Source organism: Lampetra planeri, chromosome 33 (assembly GCF_965212315.1).
Source record: "Lampetra planeri chromosome 33, kcLamPlan1.2.h2, whole genome shotgun sequence".
NCBI lineage: Eukaryota > Metazoa > Chordata > Hyperoartia > Petromyzontiformes > Petromyzontidae > Lampetra > Lampetra planeri.
Window position 1 is genome coordinate 733,249 of NC_136139.1, and position 21,219 is coordinate 754,467.

The 21,219-nt window shown below is 52.9% G+C and overlaps 1 protein-coding gene across 2 annotated transcripts in view; it reads left to right on the forward strand.

Annotated features, from left to right (window-relative positions):
• The window catches only part of PPP1R13B (protein phosphatase 1 regulatory subunit 13B), a 34,623-nt gene extending 17,827 nt beyond the window's left edge, over nt 1-16,796 (forward strand). For both annotated transcript variants that reach the window (XM_078609923.1, XM_078609924.1), the window contains exons 8-18: nt 203-450; nt 1,272-1,436; nt 1,696-2,008; nt 2,797-2,837; nt 3,413-4,055; nt 4,715-5,511; nt 5,907-6,044; nt 6,730-6,863; nt 9,284-9,450; nt 10,992-11,263; nt 12,409-16,796. In XM_078609923.1, the coding sequence (XP_078466049.1) occupies nt 203-450; nt 1,272-1,436; nt 1,696-2,008; nt 2,797-2,837; nt 3,413-4,055; nt 4,715-5,511; nt 5,907-6,044; nt 6,730-6,863; nt 9,284-9,450; nt 10,992-11,263; nt 12,409-12,450 (2,960 nt within the window). In that variant the 3' untranslated portion in view covers nt 12,451-16,796. The remainder of the gene's footprint in view (nt 1-202; nt 451-1,271; nt 1,437-1,695; nt 2,009-2,796; nt 2,838-3,412; nt 4,056-4,714; nt 5,512-5,906; nt 6,045-6,729; nt 6,864-9,283; nt 9,451-10,991; nt 11,264-12,408) is intronic.
• The last annotated feature ends 4,423 nt before the right edge of the window (nt 16,797-21,219 follow it).

The following is a 21,219-nucleotide window of genomic DNA, read 5'->3' on the forward strand; positions in this document are numbered from 1 at the left end:
CGGTTACCTGGTTTCAACCACTTGTGAACGCCCACCACTGGCAATCGGGATGTGACCCTGGCTGGGTTCAATCGGAAGACAAAGGCGGCTCGTTGTGCTCAACGCCACCGCCGCCCCCCCCTTTTCGCGCCGTCGGCACTTCCTCCAACCGTCTCTTGAGGCCACGCGGGGGAATTCTTGTCTCCGCTTCGGCGTTGCGCAGCGGCGGAGATGGAGCAAGTGAACGCGCTGTTCTTAGAGAAGCAGCAGGAGCTGGCCGTGGCGAGCCACAAGGTGGAGAAGCTGACGCGTCAGCTCGACGAACTGCGCGCTTCCTCCGGCAAGGCGGCGGGGAACCCCCAGGCCGGCGGCACGGCGGGAGGGTTCCAGGGCGCGGCCGCGGTGGGCCAGGCCGGCCACGTGCCCTCGCCGGCCGCCGTGGAGCTGGAGAGGCTGTCCAGAGAGCTGCAGGTGAGGAGACTCCCACGCGTAGGCTCCTGCGCCGGGTACTACTTCTAGGCCTCGTTAAATCGACGAACGCAACCTCGTGAGCCGGTGTCAAGAAACTGTTTGTGCCTTTACCGGAGCTTGAGCGTGAGTCGCACATTAAAGGGATTGATCGAGTGCACAAACGCATCGCCCGCAGTTGCCGTTTTGAGCCAGAAAAAAAACACCGTCACGTACGTGAGATCGTTATTTGGAGCCACGCATGTTGATGTTTCGGTTTAAACGCGTCGGTCTGCACTTGGTGCTTGTAAGAGTACACCGCTGGGGGGTGGCACTGTGTTGTGCGTGAGCCGTTGCCAACCCCAGTGATTAAAAGAGTATTTTTTTAACTTTATGTCAGATGCTGGCTCTCTTTGTGTTTGTGCTCATCGGAGATGGGGATGAATGCCAATTACACTCGTACAGTTAGCGGACTAAGAGTTTGCAGTATAAACCTTTGTTCAGATGTCGACGCACGTAGCGCCGTTTCTATGGGGAGTGTCACATTTGGGTGTGCGGGGAGCAGAGGTGCAGTACTTGACACATTGCGCTACAAACGTAGTTCTATTCCCAGTCGCAGATAATACCATTGACACGCTACATCAGACTCGGCCTTCAACAAGTACCTTGTGCAGTGTATAAGATCAGCACTGGGAAGACAAAGGCGGCCAACGTGGTGTTGGTAACACCATCCTCTTGTGTGTCATGCAGGTCCTCACTAACAGCACTTTCCCCAACAGTGTTAACAGGCTATCGGGGGCTCCTTGTTTTTTGTCGACGATTGAACGTAACCGTTGGCCGTGCAGATGAGAAACAAACTGAACCAGGAGCAGAACTCGCGCCTGCAGCAGCAGAAGGACCTGCTCAACAAGCGCAACCAGGAGGTGGTCATGATGGACAGGCGCATCAGCGAGCTGCGCGAGCGTCTGCGGTCGAAGAAAGCGGCGGCGCAGCAAAAGGAAAACATTCCCGTAAGACGCCCGCAGGCACCGCGCGGCCTCCAGCGGGGACGGCGCTGCCCACCATCGACCCGCCGCGTTGCGCTCGTGGACACCGCCATGGGGTCGCGGTGTGCGCGCAGGACTTGCCGCGTACGCATCGAGAGCGCTCCGACGGCCGTGGATTTCTTGAACATTAATTTTACAAGCGATTTTCACGGAGGAATACCGGCGCTCCGTTCGTTTGCCAGACAACTGACGCCCGCGTCGCTCTGACGTTTCCTCTGCACAGGTGAACGTCGGAGACACGATTCAGCCGAGACACGCGAGCGCCACCGGTGGCAGGGTGGCGGCCGTGGGCCCCATCGTACAGTCGCAGGCGGCCGCGGCCGCAGCGCAGCACCGGGGCCCCGCCGTGCCCGCAAAACCCAACGGCGCCATGAAGAGCACAGCCCCGCACGGTGGTTGCGGCACCCCCGTGGACGGGCCGGTCAAGCCGAGCTCCTTGCTCGTTGAGACGAGCTCCCCTCTGAGACACGCCGCTGCTGCTGCTGGTCCAGACGTCAGCTCACCCCAGGGTACAGCCATGGCCCAGGCAATCAACGGTAAGTGCGTGAGCCTCTTGGGTTTGCTGCAATAATTCTGGTCTGGGTTGGTGTTGCTTTTTTCCCGGGAACGGTTGTTAGCAGGCACGTAACGGTTTTAGCACGGTTGGCTACCTACGGTGCGAAAGAAGTTCAACACGCGTACATACAACGGTTAATATATCAACGCCGATGTATTGTAGTGAACCATGATGGAACAAATGAGAAATAATAGAAATGAGAGGGTCAACAGGAGACAAACTCGGAGTGACTTTTTCACTGAAGTTGCAACAAACTTGACTTGTGATCAGTCATTGAATCGTGGGGGGGGATTATTGTAGCATGCCTAGCATGCTTATTTCATTGTTTTATGCAAGTACAGCAGTTTATAGTTTTTGAGAGATGTGCATATGTAAATTGTGAGTGGTGGTACAATGGTTAGCAGACTGAGCTATGAATTCGGTGACCTGAGTTCGATTCCCAGCAACTCTCATTGACGAGTGCGGTGAAGTATGTTCAGACGTTAGGGGATTTTTAAGACTGAACTATGAATATTCTACATGAGGTCAAGTGGTTACGCACACTTTGCTGTTGGGATTTCTTTAGTTTTGTGGCAAATAAGAAACACATACATTTTCCCCCAACTATTATTGAGAACCAAGCATAAACGCCAAGTATTGTCCGATTTCCTTAAGCAGGGTTGCACGACAAGTAAAATATTGTTTCCTTATTCTGGTGAAATTCTTTGCCTTCTAATAAAGTGTGTGCTAATAAAGTGTGTGCTAATAAAGTGCTATATGTTGCTGTAGGTAATACAGCAGCCTCTGAAAAGAAAGATGTTACTGAGCAGGTAAACACCAATCACACACTGGTCACACACCGTGTACACGCCATGTACACACCATTAACACACCATTAACACACCGTGCAAGCACCATCACACTCCATGTACACACCGATTACTCTCGGTACTTACACCGCAACGTTTGAGTTTCTGCTCAAACAGGCATGGGGCAGTGCTCATCTCCTCTCCACAGCGCTGGAAATTCCACATTCCTCTATCAGGAGCACGTTTATCCACGGGACAATACCACTTATCGCTTTACGCAAAGCGGTCGCTATTTTATCTTTTGAGAGAGGAGGGGCTGGGACACAGGACGAGACGCATGGGGGGGGGGGGGGGTCGCGTGCCTGCCGGGGTGAGAAGAGATGCGGGACACAGAATGAGGTGGCTTGTGGAAGGGCATGGATACATTGTTAAAGTGATGATTGGCAGTGAGAGGGTGTGTAACAGAGATGGAGATAGTGGAGACCAGTGAAACATCAGAACACACTGTTTTGTCCGATGTCTGCGCTTGGGGTTGTTCTTCTAACCAAGGTTAAAGAAAAGGGAGTTTTTTTTCATGAAGCATTTTGTCTCTGCAGCCGACCGTCAACGGAAGAACAAATCCCATCTCGCCCGATTCCGACAATCCCAAGATGCCTTCCTGTCAGTACTCCGGCAAACAGACGCTGGACAGCCCTTGCGCGACCGCGGGCCCTGGCAGCGACGGGATGGACGCAGACTGGCGGGGGGGGGACGGAGCTCGCCTGCGGGAGAGCACCGGGGCCGCCGGCGCTGCCGCGGGCAGGCAGCGGTCAACGGTGGGGACTCAGGCGAAGGGTGGAGCGCCCCCGCCCCCACCGCAGCGCACCTCGCACCACATCCAGCAGCGGATCTCTGTGCCGCCCACGGTCGACGAGCTGCCCATGTCGCCCCTGTCGCCCCTGTCGCCGCTGTCCGTGCACTCGAACCCGTCGTCCCCCGTTGGGGCGGACTCGCTGCTCTTGCACCACCACTGCCCGCAGTCCGCGGCCGTCAGGCCCTTCGTGTCGATGTCTGGCCAAGGGCAGTCCCACAAGCCCCAGTCCCCTCGCAAGGCTCCCACCTCGCAGACGGTCAGCTCCATCTACTCCATGTACACCCAGCAGGCGGCGCCGCCGCCTCGCAACTTCCAGCAGGCGGTGCTCGACGCGCTCAGCCTGCGGCGTGGGCCCGGCCCCCGGTCCTCCGGCACCACCGGGAACGGTGAGCCGACGCGTGTGATGGGCTGCCTCTTTTTTCCACTGCACGAGCGAGTCGTGTCAGGGCCGTGCGGGACCAGCGTGGCATTTTTATTTTTTTCATTGCAGAAGCCAAAACCGTGCCGCCGACGTCACGCGCGGCGAATGAGTCGAGGCGCACATGGATGGCGCGGCGATACCGTGGCCTCTCTCTGCTGACCGATGTCGCTCGCTACGAACGCGTCATTAGGCTCGCTCCTGGCCCTGCATGGCCCCAAGCCAGATTTTTTACAACTACTTTTTTTGATGTCGCATCTGTGCTATTCCCACAAAGAGTGGTGTCTTGAGATGTTGGGTGACTACAGAGAGTAGTGAGATGCTGTGTAGGCCTTCTTGCGTACCACAGCCCGGCAATTGAAACATTTAGTGAAAAGTCTAATCTGCGAGGCAGATTCTGTCGAATCGTGCCTATTGACAGCGCATAATGTGCGCTAACCTATCCCTGTGATGTCGGTGCACTTCTCATTAGCACATTTGGCTACGTATGGTGCGAAAGAAGTTCAACATACATACATTGTGAGGCCAGCTTATCGTGATTTTTCTTTCTGTCTCGGTATGGCAAATAGCCAGTGGAAAACCACGCTCGTTTAGTTTTTTTGTTAATGATTTTATCGTGAATTTCAGGTTACAGCAGACTTCCCCCGTCGAACTCCGGCAGCTCCTACGGTTGCCATCAAGGCACGGAGAGGTCAGACGGAGAGGCGACGGCCGCCTTGGCAGGGGTCTCCCCGGCAGCGCGGCCGCTCAGCCCCACCAAGCTGCTGCCCTTCAACGCCCTGCCCACGTCGGCGCGCTACCAGAGCGAGGCCGACCTGGAAGCGCTGCGGCGGAAGCTGGCCAACGCGCCGCGGCCGCTCAAGAAGCGCAGCTCCATCACCGACTGCGACGACGGCCCCGCCGGCAGCGGCGGCCCCGGCGCCGTCCAGAAAATCCTCTACCAGCGCTACAACCCGCTGGCGGCCACCGACGTCACGGCGTCCGCACCGCCCGCCCACGGCTCGGCGGCCGGCGCCGGCGTCGCCGCCGCGCCCTTCTACAAGCCCAGGTGGCCCCCGGCGTACGCGCCCAATGGCTCGCACGGCCCGGCCCACGCCGCGGGGACGGGCCACGCGGGAGATGCGCGCTTGCCGGGCCGCTTTGGGGACGAGGCTGCGAACGGAAATTTCGAGAGGGCCGGTGCCAAGGCGGACTCGAACTCGGCGCTGGCCAGAGAAGAGGCCGCCCTGCCTTCGCCAAATTCCGTCGCCGAAGACGACCAGAACAACAACGTGATGGTGTCGGCGATGCACCAAGTGGGGGGATTGTTCGTAGGGAACGTGGCGGACGACGATTTTCCCATGTCGCCGCCACCACCCTACCCTTCTTTGGCGGAGCAGGAGAGGGTGCCCACCATCATTAGCTCCACAGCTCTTCTGCCACCGGTGAGTCTTTGAGCAAGGAGACGTTGCTGTTTAGTTATCCTCCGCCCTGTCCTCTCGTGCTGTCTTAGCTCAAGGGTGCTGATGGCCACCCAATCCCCCGGTGTGCCACATTCATGCCACATTAATCCAAAATTGATGCGCACGCTTAATAAAGACAACTTTATCGTACCATCAGTCATTATCGTAAGTGGTGTTTTTAAAACGCATTCATGACATAATTAGCATGGTATGGCTTTAACGTGAGCTCTCATTTATGGCTTACGTATGACGTGGCTTTATGGGTTGCTGGGAGCGGTTAATTGGAGGCGTGGTGCAGTTGTGTGTGGCGGTGTTGTTGGCCGTGTACTCCGAGTGCCCGGGGGTGGCGACGGTGACCTTCTCTGTCCCTGCCACAGGGCAAGCGCACGAACCTGAAGAAGAACGGCTCGGAGCGGATCGGCCACGGCATGCGCGTCAAGTTTGACCCGTTGGCCATCCTGCTGGACGCGGCGCTGGAGGGAGACTACGAACTGGTGCAGCGCGTCCTGTGCGAGGTAGGGATGTCGTTCCGACCCTCATCCATCTGAAAAAGAAAATATTCAATCAAACGATCGAGCTTCATGCGAAATTTCAGAAGATCCGGGGGAAAATTGGATTTCGAATCGATCAGAAGATGTGAAGTCGCATCTGCGCTATTCCCGTATAGAGTGGTGTCTTGTGACGTTGGTTGACTACGGGGAGTAGTGAGATGCTGTGCAGGCCTTGTTGCGTACCACAGCCCGGCAGTTGAAAAATGTTGTGGAAAGTCGAATTTGTGAGGCAGATTCTGTCGACGCGTGCCCATTGACTGAGCATCAAGATGTACGCTAACTTATCCCTGCGATGTCGGTGCACTTCTGATTTGCACTCTTGGCTACTTACGGTACGAAAGAAGTTGAACATACATACAGCCTGCGTGTTCCGGTTAAACCCCTCGGGCATGGGAGGTGCATTTGTGTTGTTCGTTTTCGAGCCTTTTCTCGTGTTGTGATTCACTTATTGCCATGGCTTTAGCGGGGCGGAGGGGGCTTTCAGATCTTCTCTCCCACGGTGAACAAATTCTTATTTGGGGACAAGAGTTGCGTTTTTCCTGGACCCCGATTAGCCATTGGGAGCCATCCCGTGCGATAACGAAGTCCGCTGCTCCAACTGAAAGCGCCCCCCCCCCCCCCTCGCGATTGTTCCTGTTTGCGAGCGAAGGTGCGCGACGCGAGCCAACCCAACGACGAGGGCATCACGGCGCTGCACAACGCCGTGTGCGCCGGCCACATGGAGATCGTGCGCCTGCTCGTGCACACCGCGGTGAACGTGAACGCCGCCGACAGCGACGGGTGGTGAGTCGCATGGTCTGCGCGCTGCTGCTGCTGTTGCGGTTGCTGCTGCTGCCGCTGTTGCTGCCGCTGTTGCTGCTGCTGTTGCCGCTGTTGCTGCTGCTGCTGTTGCTGCCGCTGCTGCTGCCGCTGCTGTTGCTGCTGCTGCTGCCGCTGCTGCCGCTGTTGCTGCTGCCGCTGTTGCTGCTGCTGCCGCTGTTGCTGCTGCTGCCGCTGTTGCTGCTGCTACCGCTGCTGCTGCTGCTGCCGCTGTTGCTGCTGCTGCCGCTGTTGCTGCCGCTGTTGCTGCCGCTGTTGCTGCCGCTGCTGCTACCGCTGCCGCTGCTGCCGCTGCTGCTACCGCTGCCGCTGCTGCTACCGCTGCTGCTACCGCTGCTGCCGCTGCTGCCGCTGTTGCTGCTGTTGCTGCCGCTGTTGCTGCTGCTACCGCTGCCGCTACCGCTGCCGCTGCTGCCGCTGCCGCTGCTGCCGCTGCCGCTGCTGTTGCTGCTGCTGCCGCTGCTGCTGCTGCCGCTGTTGCTGCCGCTGTTGCTGCCGCTGCTGCTACCGCTACCGCTGCTGCCGTTGCTGCTGCTGCTGCCGCCGCCGCTGTTGGTGCTGCCGCTGCTGCCGCCGCTGCTGCCGCTGTTGTTGTTGCTGCTGCTGCCGCTGTTGCTGTTACTGCTGCTGCTGCTGCCGCTGTTGCTGCTGCTGCCGCTGTTGCTGCTGCTAACGCTGCTACTGCTGCCACCGCTGCTGCTACCACTGCATGTGCTCACCAGACTCGGGACGTGGCGAGAACGTGTCGGGGCAGTGGCGTAGTTTACCGGTATTTCATTCGTAGTTTCAGTGTCTACTGGAGGAGTACTACCCTTTTAGAAATAAGATTCGCCAGCCACACTATGTTATTACACTCCAGCGCTACAACACCACTCCTGATAGTGACTTTAAAGTATTTTTTTTTCTCATTCACCAAGTCTCCAGCTCACGTCAACACAACGACATGAGAGCTTTCCTTTTAGGCTAAGAGAATTAGAAAAAAAATATTTGATGGCCATGCAACAAACATTCTTTGCAGGCCATATAAGCGGTGTGTCATGTGGATTAGGAGGCTTGCTGAAGTGCCCTTTCATCAAGTAGTTCTGCGCTGTCATCTTTTTCTCGGCCATTCTCTCACCTGCCGCAAGAATCATGATTGGAAATGTCTTCCTTCCCTTGGCGTGATGCCAGCAGCATAATCGGACGGTTATTGGGGAAAGGATAATAGATTAGAAGAGAGCGTGTAAGGGAGGCAGCCTGCCAAATCTGGACACCCCATTTCAGACCTCCCTGTCATTCAACAAGATTTCTCCAAGTATTCAATCCTCGGCCCCGTGTTCTTTTCATTATAGATAAATGACAGTGGTTCGCCATCCTTGTAGTTTCATTATACAATTGACATTTGTCCAAATGTGCCGTGGAATTCAACGAACGTTTCCTTGCAGGCAGTAAAAAAGTGCCAGTGGGAGCACCGATACCCTGGCTCTGTCAGCACGTGCAGTGCATTGTGGGAGCTGCTTTGTGTGCTTGTGAACCGAGCGAGTGGGAGAAGCTGTCATGGTGGCGGTCTGCCTCGTGGGTCACAGCACCTTCGAGGTGGATCGAACCCACGACCTCCTGGTAATACAGGAAGTCGTGGGTTCCTACCCGATCCTGATGCTTGTATATTAGGAATTTGCATGTTCTCCCCGTGGTCGCGTGGATTTTTCTCCGTGTCCTCAAGATTTTCCCTTCACATTTAGGAACGTGTTTAGAGTATTTGTCTGATATACATTTCCACACGATAAGCCTCTTCCTTGAGCTATCATTTGTGACCAAGTTGCTTCTGAAAAGAAAGATGTCTAGCTCAGTGGGCCTTACCTGGTAATATAAAAAATTGTTTCGTTTATAGTTTAAAAGGCAGATTTCACAACGTTTTTGTTTCAGATTTTACATTTACTCAATTGATATGATACCCTTCAATGTTTGACATGGCTTGAGTCTCCTCTTTCATGCCACAAAAGTACGTACCACCCAGAGACAAAGATCCCCTGTCTATCAGACTACTGGGGCAAGTGCCGTTAGCGAGCACATATGAAGGCCCGGACGGTGTACGAGGGCGTGATGTGGCCAACGCCACGCCACAGCTGCCTTTGTCTCCCCAGCGGTGATGTTTACACCACCGGTGATTGAAAAGTCCCGGTATATAACCTCATCGTCCTGCCTCCCGCCAGTTTAACACGTAGTGGGCTGTCGCGACCAGTATCATCCATAATACAGGTTTTTTTGGTTAAATCGCGTTAATATAAATGTGTCGTTAAACCCGCCACCATCAAGTCACGCACCACGTGCGTGACGCACTGGCGCGCGATAACTCGGTGACGAGCAGCGTGACGTCGGTCCCTCGCCCCCCCTCCTGTCCACAGGACGCCGCTGCACTGCGCGGCGTCGTGCAACAACGTGCACCTGTGCAAGTTCCTGGTGGAGTCCGGGGCGGCCGTGTTCGCCGTCACCATCAGCGACAGCGAGACGGCGGCGGACAAGTGCGAGGAGATGGAGGAGGGGTACCAGCAGTGCTCGCAGTTCCTCTACGGTAGGGCGGGCCGCGGGCCGCAGCTTTATGTATACGTGTAAATGTGTGTGTGTATACGTGTGAATGTGTGTGTGTGTATACGTGTGAATGTGTGTGTATACGTGTGAATGTGTGTGTGTATACGTGTGAATGTGTGTGTGTGTATACGTGTGAATGTGTGTGTGTATACGTGTGAATGTGTGTGTGTGTATACGTGTGAATGTGTGTGTATATACGTATGTGTCTATGTTTCTATGTACGTGTGTATGTTGAACTTCTTTTGCACCATACGTAGCCAATCGTGCTAATTGGAGGTGCGGGGGAAGGACAACAAACTAAACACAAAAAATCTGGGGATGTGGGAAGGCTGTGAAACCACTCCACACCTCTGCAGCGCCGCGTCTCCGCCTCTCACTGCATGCATCGCCCACCTCTTCTCTCATCACCCACCTCTCACCCGACTTGTCACCCTCCTCTGGATGCGTCCCACGCCTCACCCCACGCATCTCTGCTCTGCGCCCATCTCCACTCCTCTCGGAGGTGCTCGGTTGAGACCCGGTTGCCATGACGCGCCGCTCGTGAGTGTGGTCCCACGTGCAGTGGGAGCTGTGCGCAGTGAGGGATGCGTCGCTTCACCTAATGCAGGACCACCGGCTCTGACATTTTCCTGTCAAAACGAGCAGAGATCCAGCTGTGTCATAACCACACTTCTCGTGTGCTGTATATCCCAACTAAAATGCGCCCATAAGGGAAATCTATTATTGATGAATTGACGGAGTATACGACGTAGCAAACGCTGCCCTTGTGGGAGTATTCTGAAGAGATGTGAATGCAAAGTATTGACGCATCCCGTGAATCATTTGCAATCTAAATTAGAAGGAAGCCATTTTCCCTACGGTTTGCTTTGAGAGGTTTGAGGTCATGGAGGTCGGCTTATAATGATGTGGACATTTTCCCTCGAATGTGAATGTATTTTTAACGTTGTGGCCATGGACTTGGTGATCCTGCGCACGTTGAACAGTATTCATTTGGACCCAAATCACTTGCCTTTTTATTTAACGTTCTTTCAAAGGTGAAACTTAAATCAAACTAAGGCTACAACTTTTAAAGATGAAATAATTAAAATGTGCCATGTGGATGTGTTCAACATCCACATGGCATATAATTTCCACTTAATTAGAATGCATCTTTAATAATTAATTCTCAGCAACGTGATACGATGCACGTATTGTGAGGTTATAAGAATCAATTTCAACTGAGGGAGCATTTTTTCTTACTTTCTTAAATATTTAGCTCCTTCTAAATAAAACAACCCAAGTGGAGTCAGAAGCTCGCCTCGGAGGAGGGGCAGCTGCAGCACGACGCACGATTTCAACACCACGAGCTCCCCAAAACCCTCGGCACCTCCTGCCTATTTATTCCCCCCTCACCTCCGATGAGCACGGTTGGCTACGTACGGTGCGAAAGAAGTTCTACGTACATACATACACTCGCTCAACCACGCACGCACACACGCATCTTCGGCGATGACGGACATTCGGTGCCCCCACGTGCCGCTGCAGGCGTGCAGGAGAAGCTGGGCCTCATGAACAAGTGCGTGGTGTTTGCGCTGTGGGACTACGAGGCGACGCGGGACGACGAGCTGGCGGTGCGCGAAGGCGACTCGCTGAGCGTGCTGCGCCGGAGCGGCGGCGGCGCCAACGACGACGCCGACAACGACAACGGCGGCCGTGGCGGCGGCGGCGAGGCGGATGACGGTGGCGGCGCGGAGACGGAGTGGTGGTGGGCGCGCCTCGGGGAGCGCGAGGGCTTCGTCCCGCGCAACCTGCTCGGGGTGAGTTTGCGCTCCGCGGTCGCCTTCTCCGTCCCTCGTGCAAGCCGGAGGGGGGCGCCGCTTCGATGCGTTGGCCCGGCAGGTTCACGCCGTGGTGCACGGTTCTTAAAATCTCTCCCGCCGCCTCCGTGCGGCCGCGTGCGGTGGGGGTAGGGTGGTGTAACTCGCGCATCTCCTGAGATGCCTGGCCGGCGTGGAAGAGAAGGGTGCACCCTCTACAGGGCCGCTCCAGAGTGGCCTCTCGTAGCGTGTGCAGCAATTGCAGCGCTGCACCTTTACCTGTTATCAATGGGGCACCCGGGTTGACCAGTCGCGTGCCGTTCTTGTGGTCCCTGACTTTGCCAGTCTCCACCCATCCTCTGTTATCTTGCAGCAATGGAAAGGCATTTCCAAATAAGCCTACCTGGTTATGCTATTGGAAACATGCTAAGATAACAATTAAAACAAATTGTGACTGTCTTTATTGTGTAGAAGCTCTAGACGCTATATTGTATCCTCAAGAAACATCACTTAACTTGTGCATTTGTGAATGATAGCGGTGTTACAACTATAATCGTACGCACATCTTGGCCTTATAAGGCTAAAAACAAGATCGCACGCTCATCGCTACCACCAACACTATACATTCAAGTATGTAAAAATAATTCTAGATTTGAAGCTTTCGTGACTGCAATGATTCATATTCTCAGGTTTTTTCGGTAAAGTCACGTAGGTAAAAACATTAAAATTAATGAAAGTAAAATAAAACAAAACAAAAATAAAATTCACGACGTTTCAGAGGCAACACAAGTCTCCGTCATCAGGTGGGACCGTCACAGCCGAATTAGCTGCATCAAGTGACGTGCTCGGTTAGCTGCATCAAGTGATGCAGCTAATTCGGCTGTGACGGTCCCACCTGATGACGGAGACTTGTGTTGCCTCCGAAACGTCGTGAATTTTATTTTTATTTTGTTTTATTTTACTTTCATTAATTTTAATGTTTTTACCTACGTGACTTTACCGAAAAAACCTGAGAATATGTAAAAATAACAGGCTTACTTTTATTGAAAGTTGCTAACCGTGAAATACACATTCCTTGCTGTTACTCAAATTAAAGTTCCGTGTGTCTCTTCTGAAACGCATTTTTGTTTGTCTGTCTGTCTCAGTTGTATCCTCGGATCAAACCGAAGAGCAGGAGTTTGGCGTGACGGCTCCCGGCCCGGCTGCGCGGTGTTGTGACGCCTGCCCCTGCGGTTTGGTTATTTGGCTGCGTTGCTCTGCAGAGCCAGCGTCATTCTCCTGCAGCAGCAGCAGCTTCAAGTGAAATATTCTCGAGTGTGCGTGTGTCTTTCTAGCAGTGTGCGCCTCGTCAAAGTGGAGTGTATGCTTGTTTAACAACAGTTGCTTGGGCGTTTTTTCACAAACATTGCGGACGTCGATGGCCTGAGTACACGGCCTGAGTACACGTCCCTAAAGCATGGGTTCACCGCTGCATTCCAAACACATTTTGTGTAAGCGACAGCCGACTGTGGAAATCCCCGTAGGTGTTTACTCGCAGGACTCTGCTCTGAGTGCAGGTGACGCCAGCGCACAGGCCGACGTGCTCGGTCACAACCGCGGTGGGCTGCTCCTCCCCACTGGCAGCAGCCAGTGCATTGTGGGGGAAATTCCACATTCCTGTGATGGAGGGGCCAGCTTCCCATAGGACAAGCTCTGTTACAAAGTGGTACTATCTTATAGACCGCGGAGGGGATGATAGGCTGATGACCTAGAACAAGAATTTGTCAAATTAACATCTTTCAAATGATAAGGATGGGAGGCTCGGCTGGTGGTACTGATCCCGCCTGTGCGGGCGGGAGCTACCTAGACCTTGTCACTTTGAACGTGTATGCACGTTTTGTTGAAGGAGACAATGCAGTCACCGAATAAGTGAAAAAAACAGTTTATGTCAGTCCTTGGGATATAGGTCTTCCCACGCCAAGTCAGTTGGAGGGATTATTTAACCATACTTCACCACGGTGGTCAGTGTAGGTTGCTAACGATGTATTCTCATGTTTGGAGGGGTTGCCTTGGGCACGTGACGTTTGTTGTTACTCAAGAGCATGCTCCTCTTTATTGCGGTTCGTCTGCCTGTAGATATGACTGGGTGAATCCTTTCCTCGTTACTTTTATACTGTAGCTGCCAAATAGTTTACCTTGCTTTCTGTAGCGATACACATTGTTGTGTAGATGTAAATTATAGTCAAAAGGTGATGTGCTGAGCTTTTGGTTTTGTAGAATTTTTCCGTTGACAAAATATGAATGTTTAATGAAAAAACACGACCATAGATATCCTGCAATTCACATATGCTGTAATGTACGCCACGGGTTACAAGAGGGGCACGTGGGGAAGGAGTGGAGCTTGACGTGAGGGCTCAGCCCTGCAAGGGTCACGCTGCCGCACCACGCACGCCGGGAGATGCCGTAGCGGAGGAACGGGGCGGAAGGTTGACACGTGTCGTGGTGTTCATTTGCGACGATGCTGCTGTTAGCGCGGCCTGCTCGGCCAGGCCGCCATCGCAGAGCGCGGCGGAGTTCAACAGGCCACAGCGCAGCCCAAACCCAGCCCCCAGTGACTACGTTCTCTGCTGCTTTACTGTTCAGAATCACGGAGAGCCACATGATTGGTCACAGATGTTTAAATGATCGAGAAGGCGAAGTGTCTGTCCGACTGGATTCCTCATTATCATCCGCCGTCAAGCCAACACCGCCACCCCTCAGGGTCCTGCGTTGCCATGGTCCCCGTGGCACCGGCACGCGGACCCAGTTCGAAGAAGGGGACTCGTCTCTTGCTGGGACTTCCTCATCCGTTTCAGAGTGGAGAGGTTGTGTCGAGTTGAGGTGGGGATTCTATTGCAACACGGTGGAGAGGTCTTGTCTCCAGCTCATCTCACTGGGGTGCAGCGCTGTCCCAAGTGCTCCTCGTACCTCTAATCACGTACCACTGCAGCTAGGCGCATTGCGTCGCCGCTACGTAGAATACACTTGTGCCTCGAGGGTTGGATAGAGGACACTGTATACCTATATCTGTGTGCTTTCACTTGTACATATAGTAAACCAAGCCTTGCAACGAGCATTAACCTCGGTGATCCCCCGCGTAGCGTGAGAGATGGGTGAAGCATCAGAGGTGTGGCAGTCGGCAAGGGTTGCGTTTGCTTTGTTTCCGAAATGTAACGCGTTGTGATGGCTCGCAATAACAAGTATAATCAAGTTATGGTACTACAGATGTGACAGGCCAGTTTCAATAGAAAGGGGCGGATGAGACAAAGTGCAGACTGTGCGCGTGTGGAATATTAAAGTGTGCATGCTCCAGAGTAATTTAGTCCTCATGGTGTAGCGGCAGTGCGGCAGTGCTGGGCCCTGCCTCTTCTGGCCACCTTTCCAATATCCACCCTCGTGCACGTCACTGCGACTTGCCCCTGGCTGCAGAGTTGCATTTTCAGTTCAATGCAAGTCTCTGGCCAGCTTTAAGACAAACTGTTCATGGCTGTGAGGCCTCCCTTGCACTCCAAACGTTGATATTACATTTAACTGCAAATATAACCGGATTTGTAGAGTTTTTATTACCTTGTACAAGTGTGTGTTGTGCAGCAGCAGCAGCTCTTGCTCTGTACTTTGACCCAGCGTGGTTTTTCAATATTTGAGACATAGCAGGTTCGACAGCATGATTTGAAGTGACGAATAACTACCCTCTTTGTTTAAGATTCAGCGAAGTAAGTCTTCTGTGGATTGTACAGATTTATAAAATCGGACGTTCGCGTCTCCGTTCTCTGTAAGGAGCAAGCGGAGCTCTCGCCATGACAAGTCTGCGTTTGCCCGTGGCGTGGGGCACTGGGATTGGCAGGTCAGTTTGTCTCAACTCGGGCGCAGACTCTAGAAGCGTTCCAGCCCAACGTAAAGTTTCTCTGTCGGGCAATTACTGCGGAAATCACCGAAATAATCTAATTTCTTCAACTACATTACACAGTGGAACAAGCATCGTAAGAATCTCTCTGAAAGGCCAACGTCTTTTTGCACACGCAAACAATTGGGCGACAGACCAGCAGAGGTTACTTCCTTCGTCTCATCGCCACCGTTGACTCCACAGAGCGGTATTCATTTCACCCATCATCCCCAACGGATAAAGCGCGCACGCAGGGCTCTGTTGTACCCGAGGGTTTTTCTCTCGGCCGCACGGCAAGTCGGCGCTTCGGCGAATTGCGACGGCATCCCCTCGCTGGCGAGCGAGAGTCGTACCCACGCTGTTATTGACAATTACTTTTACGGCATGCAGGATGCTGCCATGGGTGCAATGGGCTTGTAATTCAACCTTGAGGGCAGACCTTCATCGAGGGCCTTCGGAGCACTAACCTGGTCTCCGAGATAGACTTGGGACCGGTGATTTTGCAAACAAAAGAGTTGAGCAGCCGCGTCGTGCCCCGACACCAGATCGCTCTGGTGTTTTCATTCCCGGTCTGTGGCTGTCTTTGGGGAGTATAATGCGTAAGTTAATTGTTAGCCGCTTTAACCCTGTGAACACCACGAGAAGAAACTGCAATAATCAAAAACGGTACTATTTAACAGTTTATTTATACACTTAGGCTTTCGCGACCAATATCCATTTTAAAGGTTTTTTGGGTTAGATCGCGTACAAATATATAAATGTGTCGTTAAAAATCTAGCTGTCGCCTGATGAAGCTAATTGTAATTACTGGTGAAACGTCGTAATCAGATTGTAAATGTTGTGGCTTGGCTCTCCAACACACTGGCGTGCTGTACTAGTGACGAATTGGCACGTTCTGTTTACGTGACAACCCTTACTAGTTGGCTGTGTCGGGTGGTGGCGGGTTTAACGACACATTTATACTTTTACGCGATTTCACCCAAAAGAACCTCTTATGGAGGGTATTTATTCGCTGCAGTACATTTCCGTATTACCCAGGTCATCTGGTCATCTGCATAATTCAAAATATATAACGAATGACATCACCATGTTTACTTTTGTCCCGATGTGTTGAGGGATTGTCGAGCACAGCAGTTTCATCCTGCGCAGTAGGCCACTGTCCCCCCCCCTCCCTTCTCTCTCACATTCTCTCTCTTTCAAATTAATGTTACGGCATTTACCCCTTTGCATCGGCTCCAGGGCGAGATGGAAATCACGCTCCGTGTCTCTTCAGTCGACGAGACATTACCATGCACGTACAAAGACAGCACCATTAAATATTCTTCGCAATGTGCATAGTGAAGGTATATATTATATCTTTTTTTAACGTATAACGGTAATGAGTCTGTTTTGTTGGTGGTCTGAGACGAGTGGGTCAGTTGGTAAAGAAGATTAAAGCAGTGGTCGGTGATGTTTGCTTTGTGAAATGAAAAGGATATGCCAAGTGAATGGAGGCAGGCGATGTGAGTGTTGTGTAGAGCTCCTGATGTGTAACGTTCTAAGGATAGCCATCATTTTAATCAAATCAAGGTAAAAAACACTACACGCTTTTGTAACATTTTCCTTTTTTTACATTAAAATAATAAAACGAGATGTCTGATGTCGATGCATTGATTTGTCATACACGAACCACGGTGTGCCAAATAATGCACTGAATTGGGTGCTGCTGCTGCTGCTGTTGTGTGTGTAGCCCCAACGGAGTGATTTGCAGCTGACTTTCCAGCATTGGGGGATGATTGCGCAATACCAGTGTTCCATTGTTTGGGTGGGGGGGGGGTTGGGGATTAGCTATGGGGAACACCAGAGAATCCGGAGGAAAGCAGAACAGGGAGAGAATCTACAAGTTCCACACAGAAAGGTTCCAGAGTTTGGAATCGAACCCAGGCACGTCTTGCTGTGAGGCAAGAGTCACCACTGGGGCCACCTTGAGAGCTAATTCAGATACTCGCTAAATCGACAACGAGTCTGAGAGCTCTCAGCTTGTTGTGACCCTCCCTTGCTTCAAGTGGAATTTGTTGACGGTTATTTTCTATTAAAGCTCCCCCATGACTTCCCCTTAGTAGCTGGAGTGTAACTAACCCCACATTTCAAGTCGGGGCATGCACTGAAATTAATTCCTTCGTGGCAAGAGCGTCTGCTAAGACCAGACTCGAGTGGAGAAACCTGAAGGTCTCCGCCCAATCACATTCGTCGACTGTGCACAAATAAAACCATAACTTTGCACATCATTCTGCCCGGTCCAGTTTTTCACGCTGACATTAATATATTTAATTGACGTGCCGCTTACCGCTCTTAACACAGTCTGTGGCGCCTTAACGGGGTAAATAATTCCACGTCAAGTCCTGCCTTCAACCCAGAGCTGGCCCCAAACAGATTGTGAGTTCCCGCTGACAGACAATGCCATGGGACGGGTTTGTTTCTCCTAACACGTCTCTGATGGTGTCACCTGGCGCCCCGAATCTCGCCCCATCTCGTGATCTCGCCGCTTCGTGAACCCGGCGGCGTCCCACGATGTCGCTGCTGCGTCGTGTTTCAGATGCCCCGAGTCCGTTCGCCGCACAGAGACGACGTCGAGACCCGCGGTGGAACTTTATTGAGGCGCTCAGCAGAAGCGTGGCCCTCAGCCCCACACGCCTCGCTCAGCCTCCTCCTCGGCATACCGCGTGGAACTGAGCTGGTAAGACCGTATTCATCACGAGCTTGAGCGAAGCGAGGGTGAGCCATCGGTGGCCAACTGAATCTCTGTCTGGTGTGAGGCAGCATTCTCGACGAATGCGGTGGTCACCTATTTATACGAATATGACAGACACACTCAGACCTCCCCCCACGACGCAGACGCAAGGAGGGGGGGACTCATTCGTAGACAGGTTTTACCAGACCCATGCGTGCGCACTCACGAGTCGCCGTTTGGCCGGGAGGAATGGGCGAGGCGCGATCTTGCCGCAAGCTTGGCAGCCCACCCTGGCTCGGGCAGGGTCCGGGCAAGGGCGCTCCCGTCTAGATCTAAAGCGGCCCAGTCGGGATAGGCGCGCTTGTGCGTCGGGCAACAAAAACAAAGATCCCCCGTGTAGCCTTAACCCACTGTTGGGGCAAGTGATGTTAGCAATGAAGGCTGGAACGGTACACGCGTTGGGTGGGTGGCCAGCACTACGCCCGGCCGCCTTTGTCTCTCCACATTGCACAAGATACTCATTTGGGGCTGAGTCTACCTAGGGGAGGCCCAGAACTGATTCAGATAATCGTCACTGGTGTTGGCCGTGAGCTGGAATCGAACTCGAGCCGCCGAGTTCGAAGCGCAGCGCGCTAACCGCTACACTACCGCTCCCCCACGTGTGTGTGTGTCTGTGTCTGACACGCGTGTGTGTGTGTGTCTGTGTCTGACACGCGTGTGTGTGTGTGTCTGTCTGACACGCGTGTGTGTGTATGTGTCTGACACGTGTGTGTCTGTGTCTGACACGCGTGTGTGTGTGTGTCTGTGTCTGACACGCGTGTGTGTGTGTGTGTCTGTGTCTGACACGCGTGTGTGTGTGTGTCTGTCTGACACGCGTGTGTGTGTATGTGTCTGACACGTGTGTGTGTGTGTGTCTGACACGCGTGTGTGTGTATGTGTCTGACACGTGTGTGTGTGTGTGTCTGACACGCGTGTGTGTGTCTGACACGCGTGTGTGTGTATGTGTCTGACACGCGTGTGTGTATGTGTCTGACACGCGTGTGTGTATGTGTCTGACACGCGTGTGTGTATGTGTCTGACACGCGTGTGTGTATGTGTCTGACACGCGTGTGTGTATGTGTCTGACACGTGTGTGTGTGTGTGTCTGACACGCGTGTGTGCATGTGTCTGACACGTGTGTGTGTGTGTGTCTGACACGCGTGTGTATGTGTCTGACACGTGTGTGTGTGTCTGACACGCGTGTGTGTGTGTGTAAGTGTCTGACACGTGTGTGTGTGTCTGACACGTGTGTGTGTGTCTGACACGCGTGTGTGTGTGTGTAAGTGTCTGACACGTGTGTGTGTGTGTCTGACACGCGTGTGTGTGTGTGTATGTGTCTGACACGCGTGTGTGTGTGTGTATGTGTCTGACGCCCGCGTTTTGTCATTGGAAATAAAGAGGCGGACGAGAGTAAGCTGGAGGACTTTTCTCCAACGCAACACCTCGTACAGCAACACCTCGTACAGCAACACCTCGTACAGCAACACCTCGTACAGCAATGAACAACAGCATTGGCAACGTGTCCAAAGAGTAACGTGTCGTGCTTGTCGCCTGCTCGGACACGTGGAGCAGAAACTCTCCCGCAGTCCACGACGATTAGGGTTGGATTTAGAAGCTGTCCCTTCGTTGGCAAAAGTAATTTGATTTTTGCCTTTCTGATTTGTGTGCTACAATTGTTTCTAAGAGGTCTTAAATTCTGAGTTACGGAATTTATGTTGCGAGACGGGGCCGAGCTTTATGACGTTTTGGTCGCAGTGGGTCTGATCAAATATAATTGGCGTGATCCAAGGATGTTCACGTTCATAACCCTTGACATGTTAAGTGGATCGTGTCGGTGGAGGGTGTTCAGGAATAAGGTCTTAAAGGAGGCCAACAAGTTCGTACGGTGGAGGATTTTTTTTTGTTTACATGGGAAGTTGAACGTTTTAAACGATTTTGTTTGGAGTAATTTGCAAGTGGAGGGGTTGCAGATATTTATATGACCAAATATAAGTTGTCACGCAGTGATCAGTTGAGTTACTCACCCAAACTACCGACTGCCATAGTGAAGCGAGGCATATCCGTCAGGATTGTATCCATCACGGTGGCGTCTTCTGGATCCGTGGGCGCTGTTAGACTCTGAAATAAAGGGTAAAGAAATTGAACCATTTAAAGCAGGTGGGGGAAGGGATATAAGCCAATTCCAATTTACATCACCTGGCAGGGTTAATTATGCAGGGGCGAATGGGAGTAATTGTTCATGGATTTGATCAACTGTGGAGGCGTGTGAAGCCTGCCAAAGATTGCAAGTGGTCAAAGGAAAATCACAGACATTGGGGGACCCTAAGCACGACTAATCCATAGAATTGTGGATTGGAAATCGATGTTGCCAAGGAACGATGTAAATGTGTTAAATGAGAACACATCCATCTTTTGAGGGTATATTGGCTGAACAAAAACATAAAATCCGGTAAGGGTTGTCTAAGACTCAAGTATCTTAAGCTTAAGCCAGGGTTCGGATATGCAGTCCCTGCAAAGACTGCGTTGAGCGTGAGTCTGCATGAAGCACGTTCAGATTCCCTTTCAGACTCTACATGTTGAGCTCCATTCTGCCAAAGCCCTCACGGCTTGTGAACTCATCATTGTGAGAGACACAATTTGTTTTTATTACAGTGCTTACAGGACCTAGCTGGACTCAATTTGATTCCAGAAATCATAAAGAAAAACTATCAGAATGAGATTTAAAGAATAATGCATCCTATATGGTCCATGGAAGCGCCATTGAATAACTGACGCAGTGGGAGCCATGCAAGGCAGCGAGTGCTCGGTGGGATGGATCAATTGCACCGTCTCGTGTGCAGGCGCGGCACCGTTTGTTGCACAGCAGCATTGCGTGAGATGCTGACTGTGTCCAATACAAGAGATGTCACCAGCTGGCGGTGCCACCACACCTCGCCATTGCCGCCAACCTGCCGCTAGAACCCGCAGCAGTTGCACGGCCCACGTGCGACCTCCAGGATCAGCCGTGAGCGTCTCCCGACATCCGCCCTCAGGTCTCCTCTTCCCCTGGGTCCCGGACTCGTGGGGGACCCCTGCAATGTCCGTGTGGCCCCCCACCCACCCTGCACGCGTCCCACCCACCCAGCGTAACAGTCGACGCCGACTCACACCCACAGCCGTCGCCTGCCCTCTTCTCATCCGGACTCTGCGTCGCGGAATTCCCAGCATCCGTGTCGGACTCCTTTCTGAGCCGCTGGGCGTCTTGTTGCTTGCTCTCAGATCCGCACAGTAAGGCGGATAGAGCACCCGTGCCTCCAATACCACACT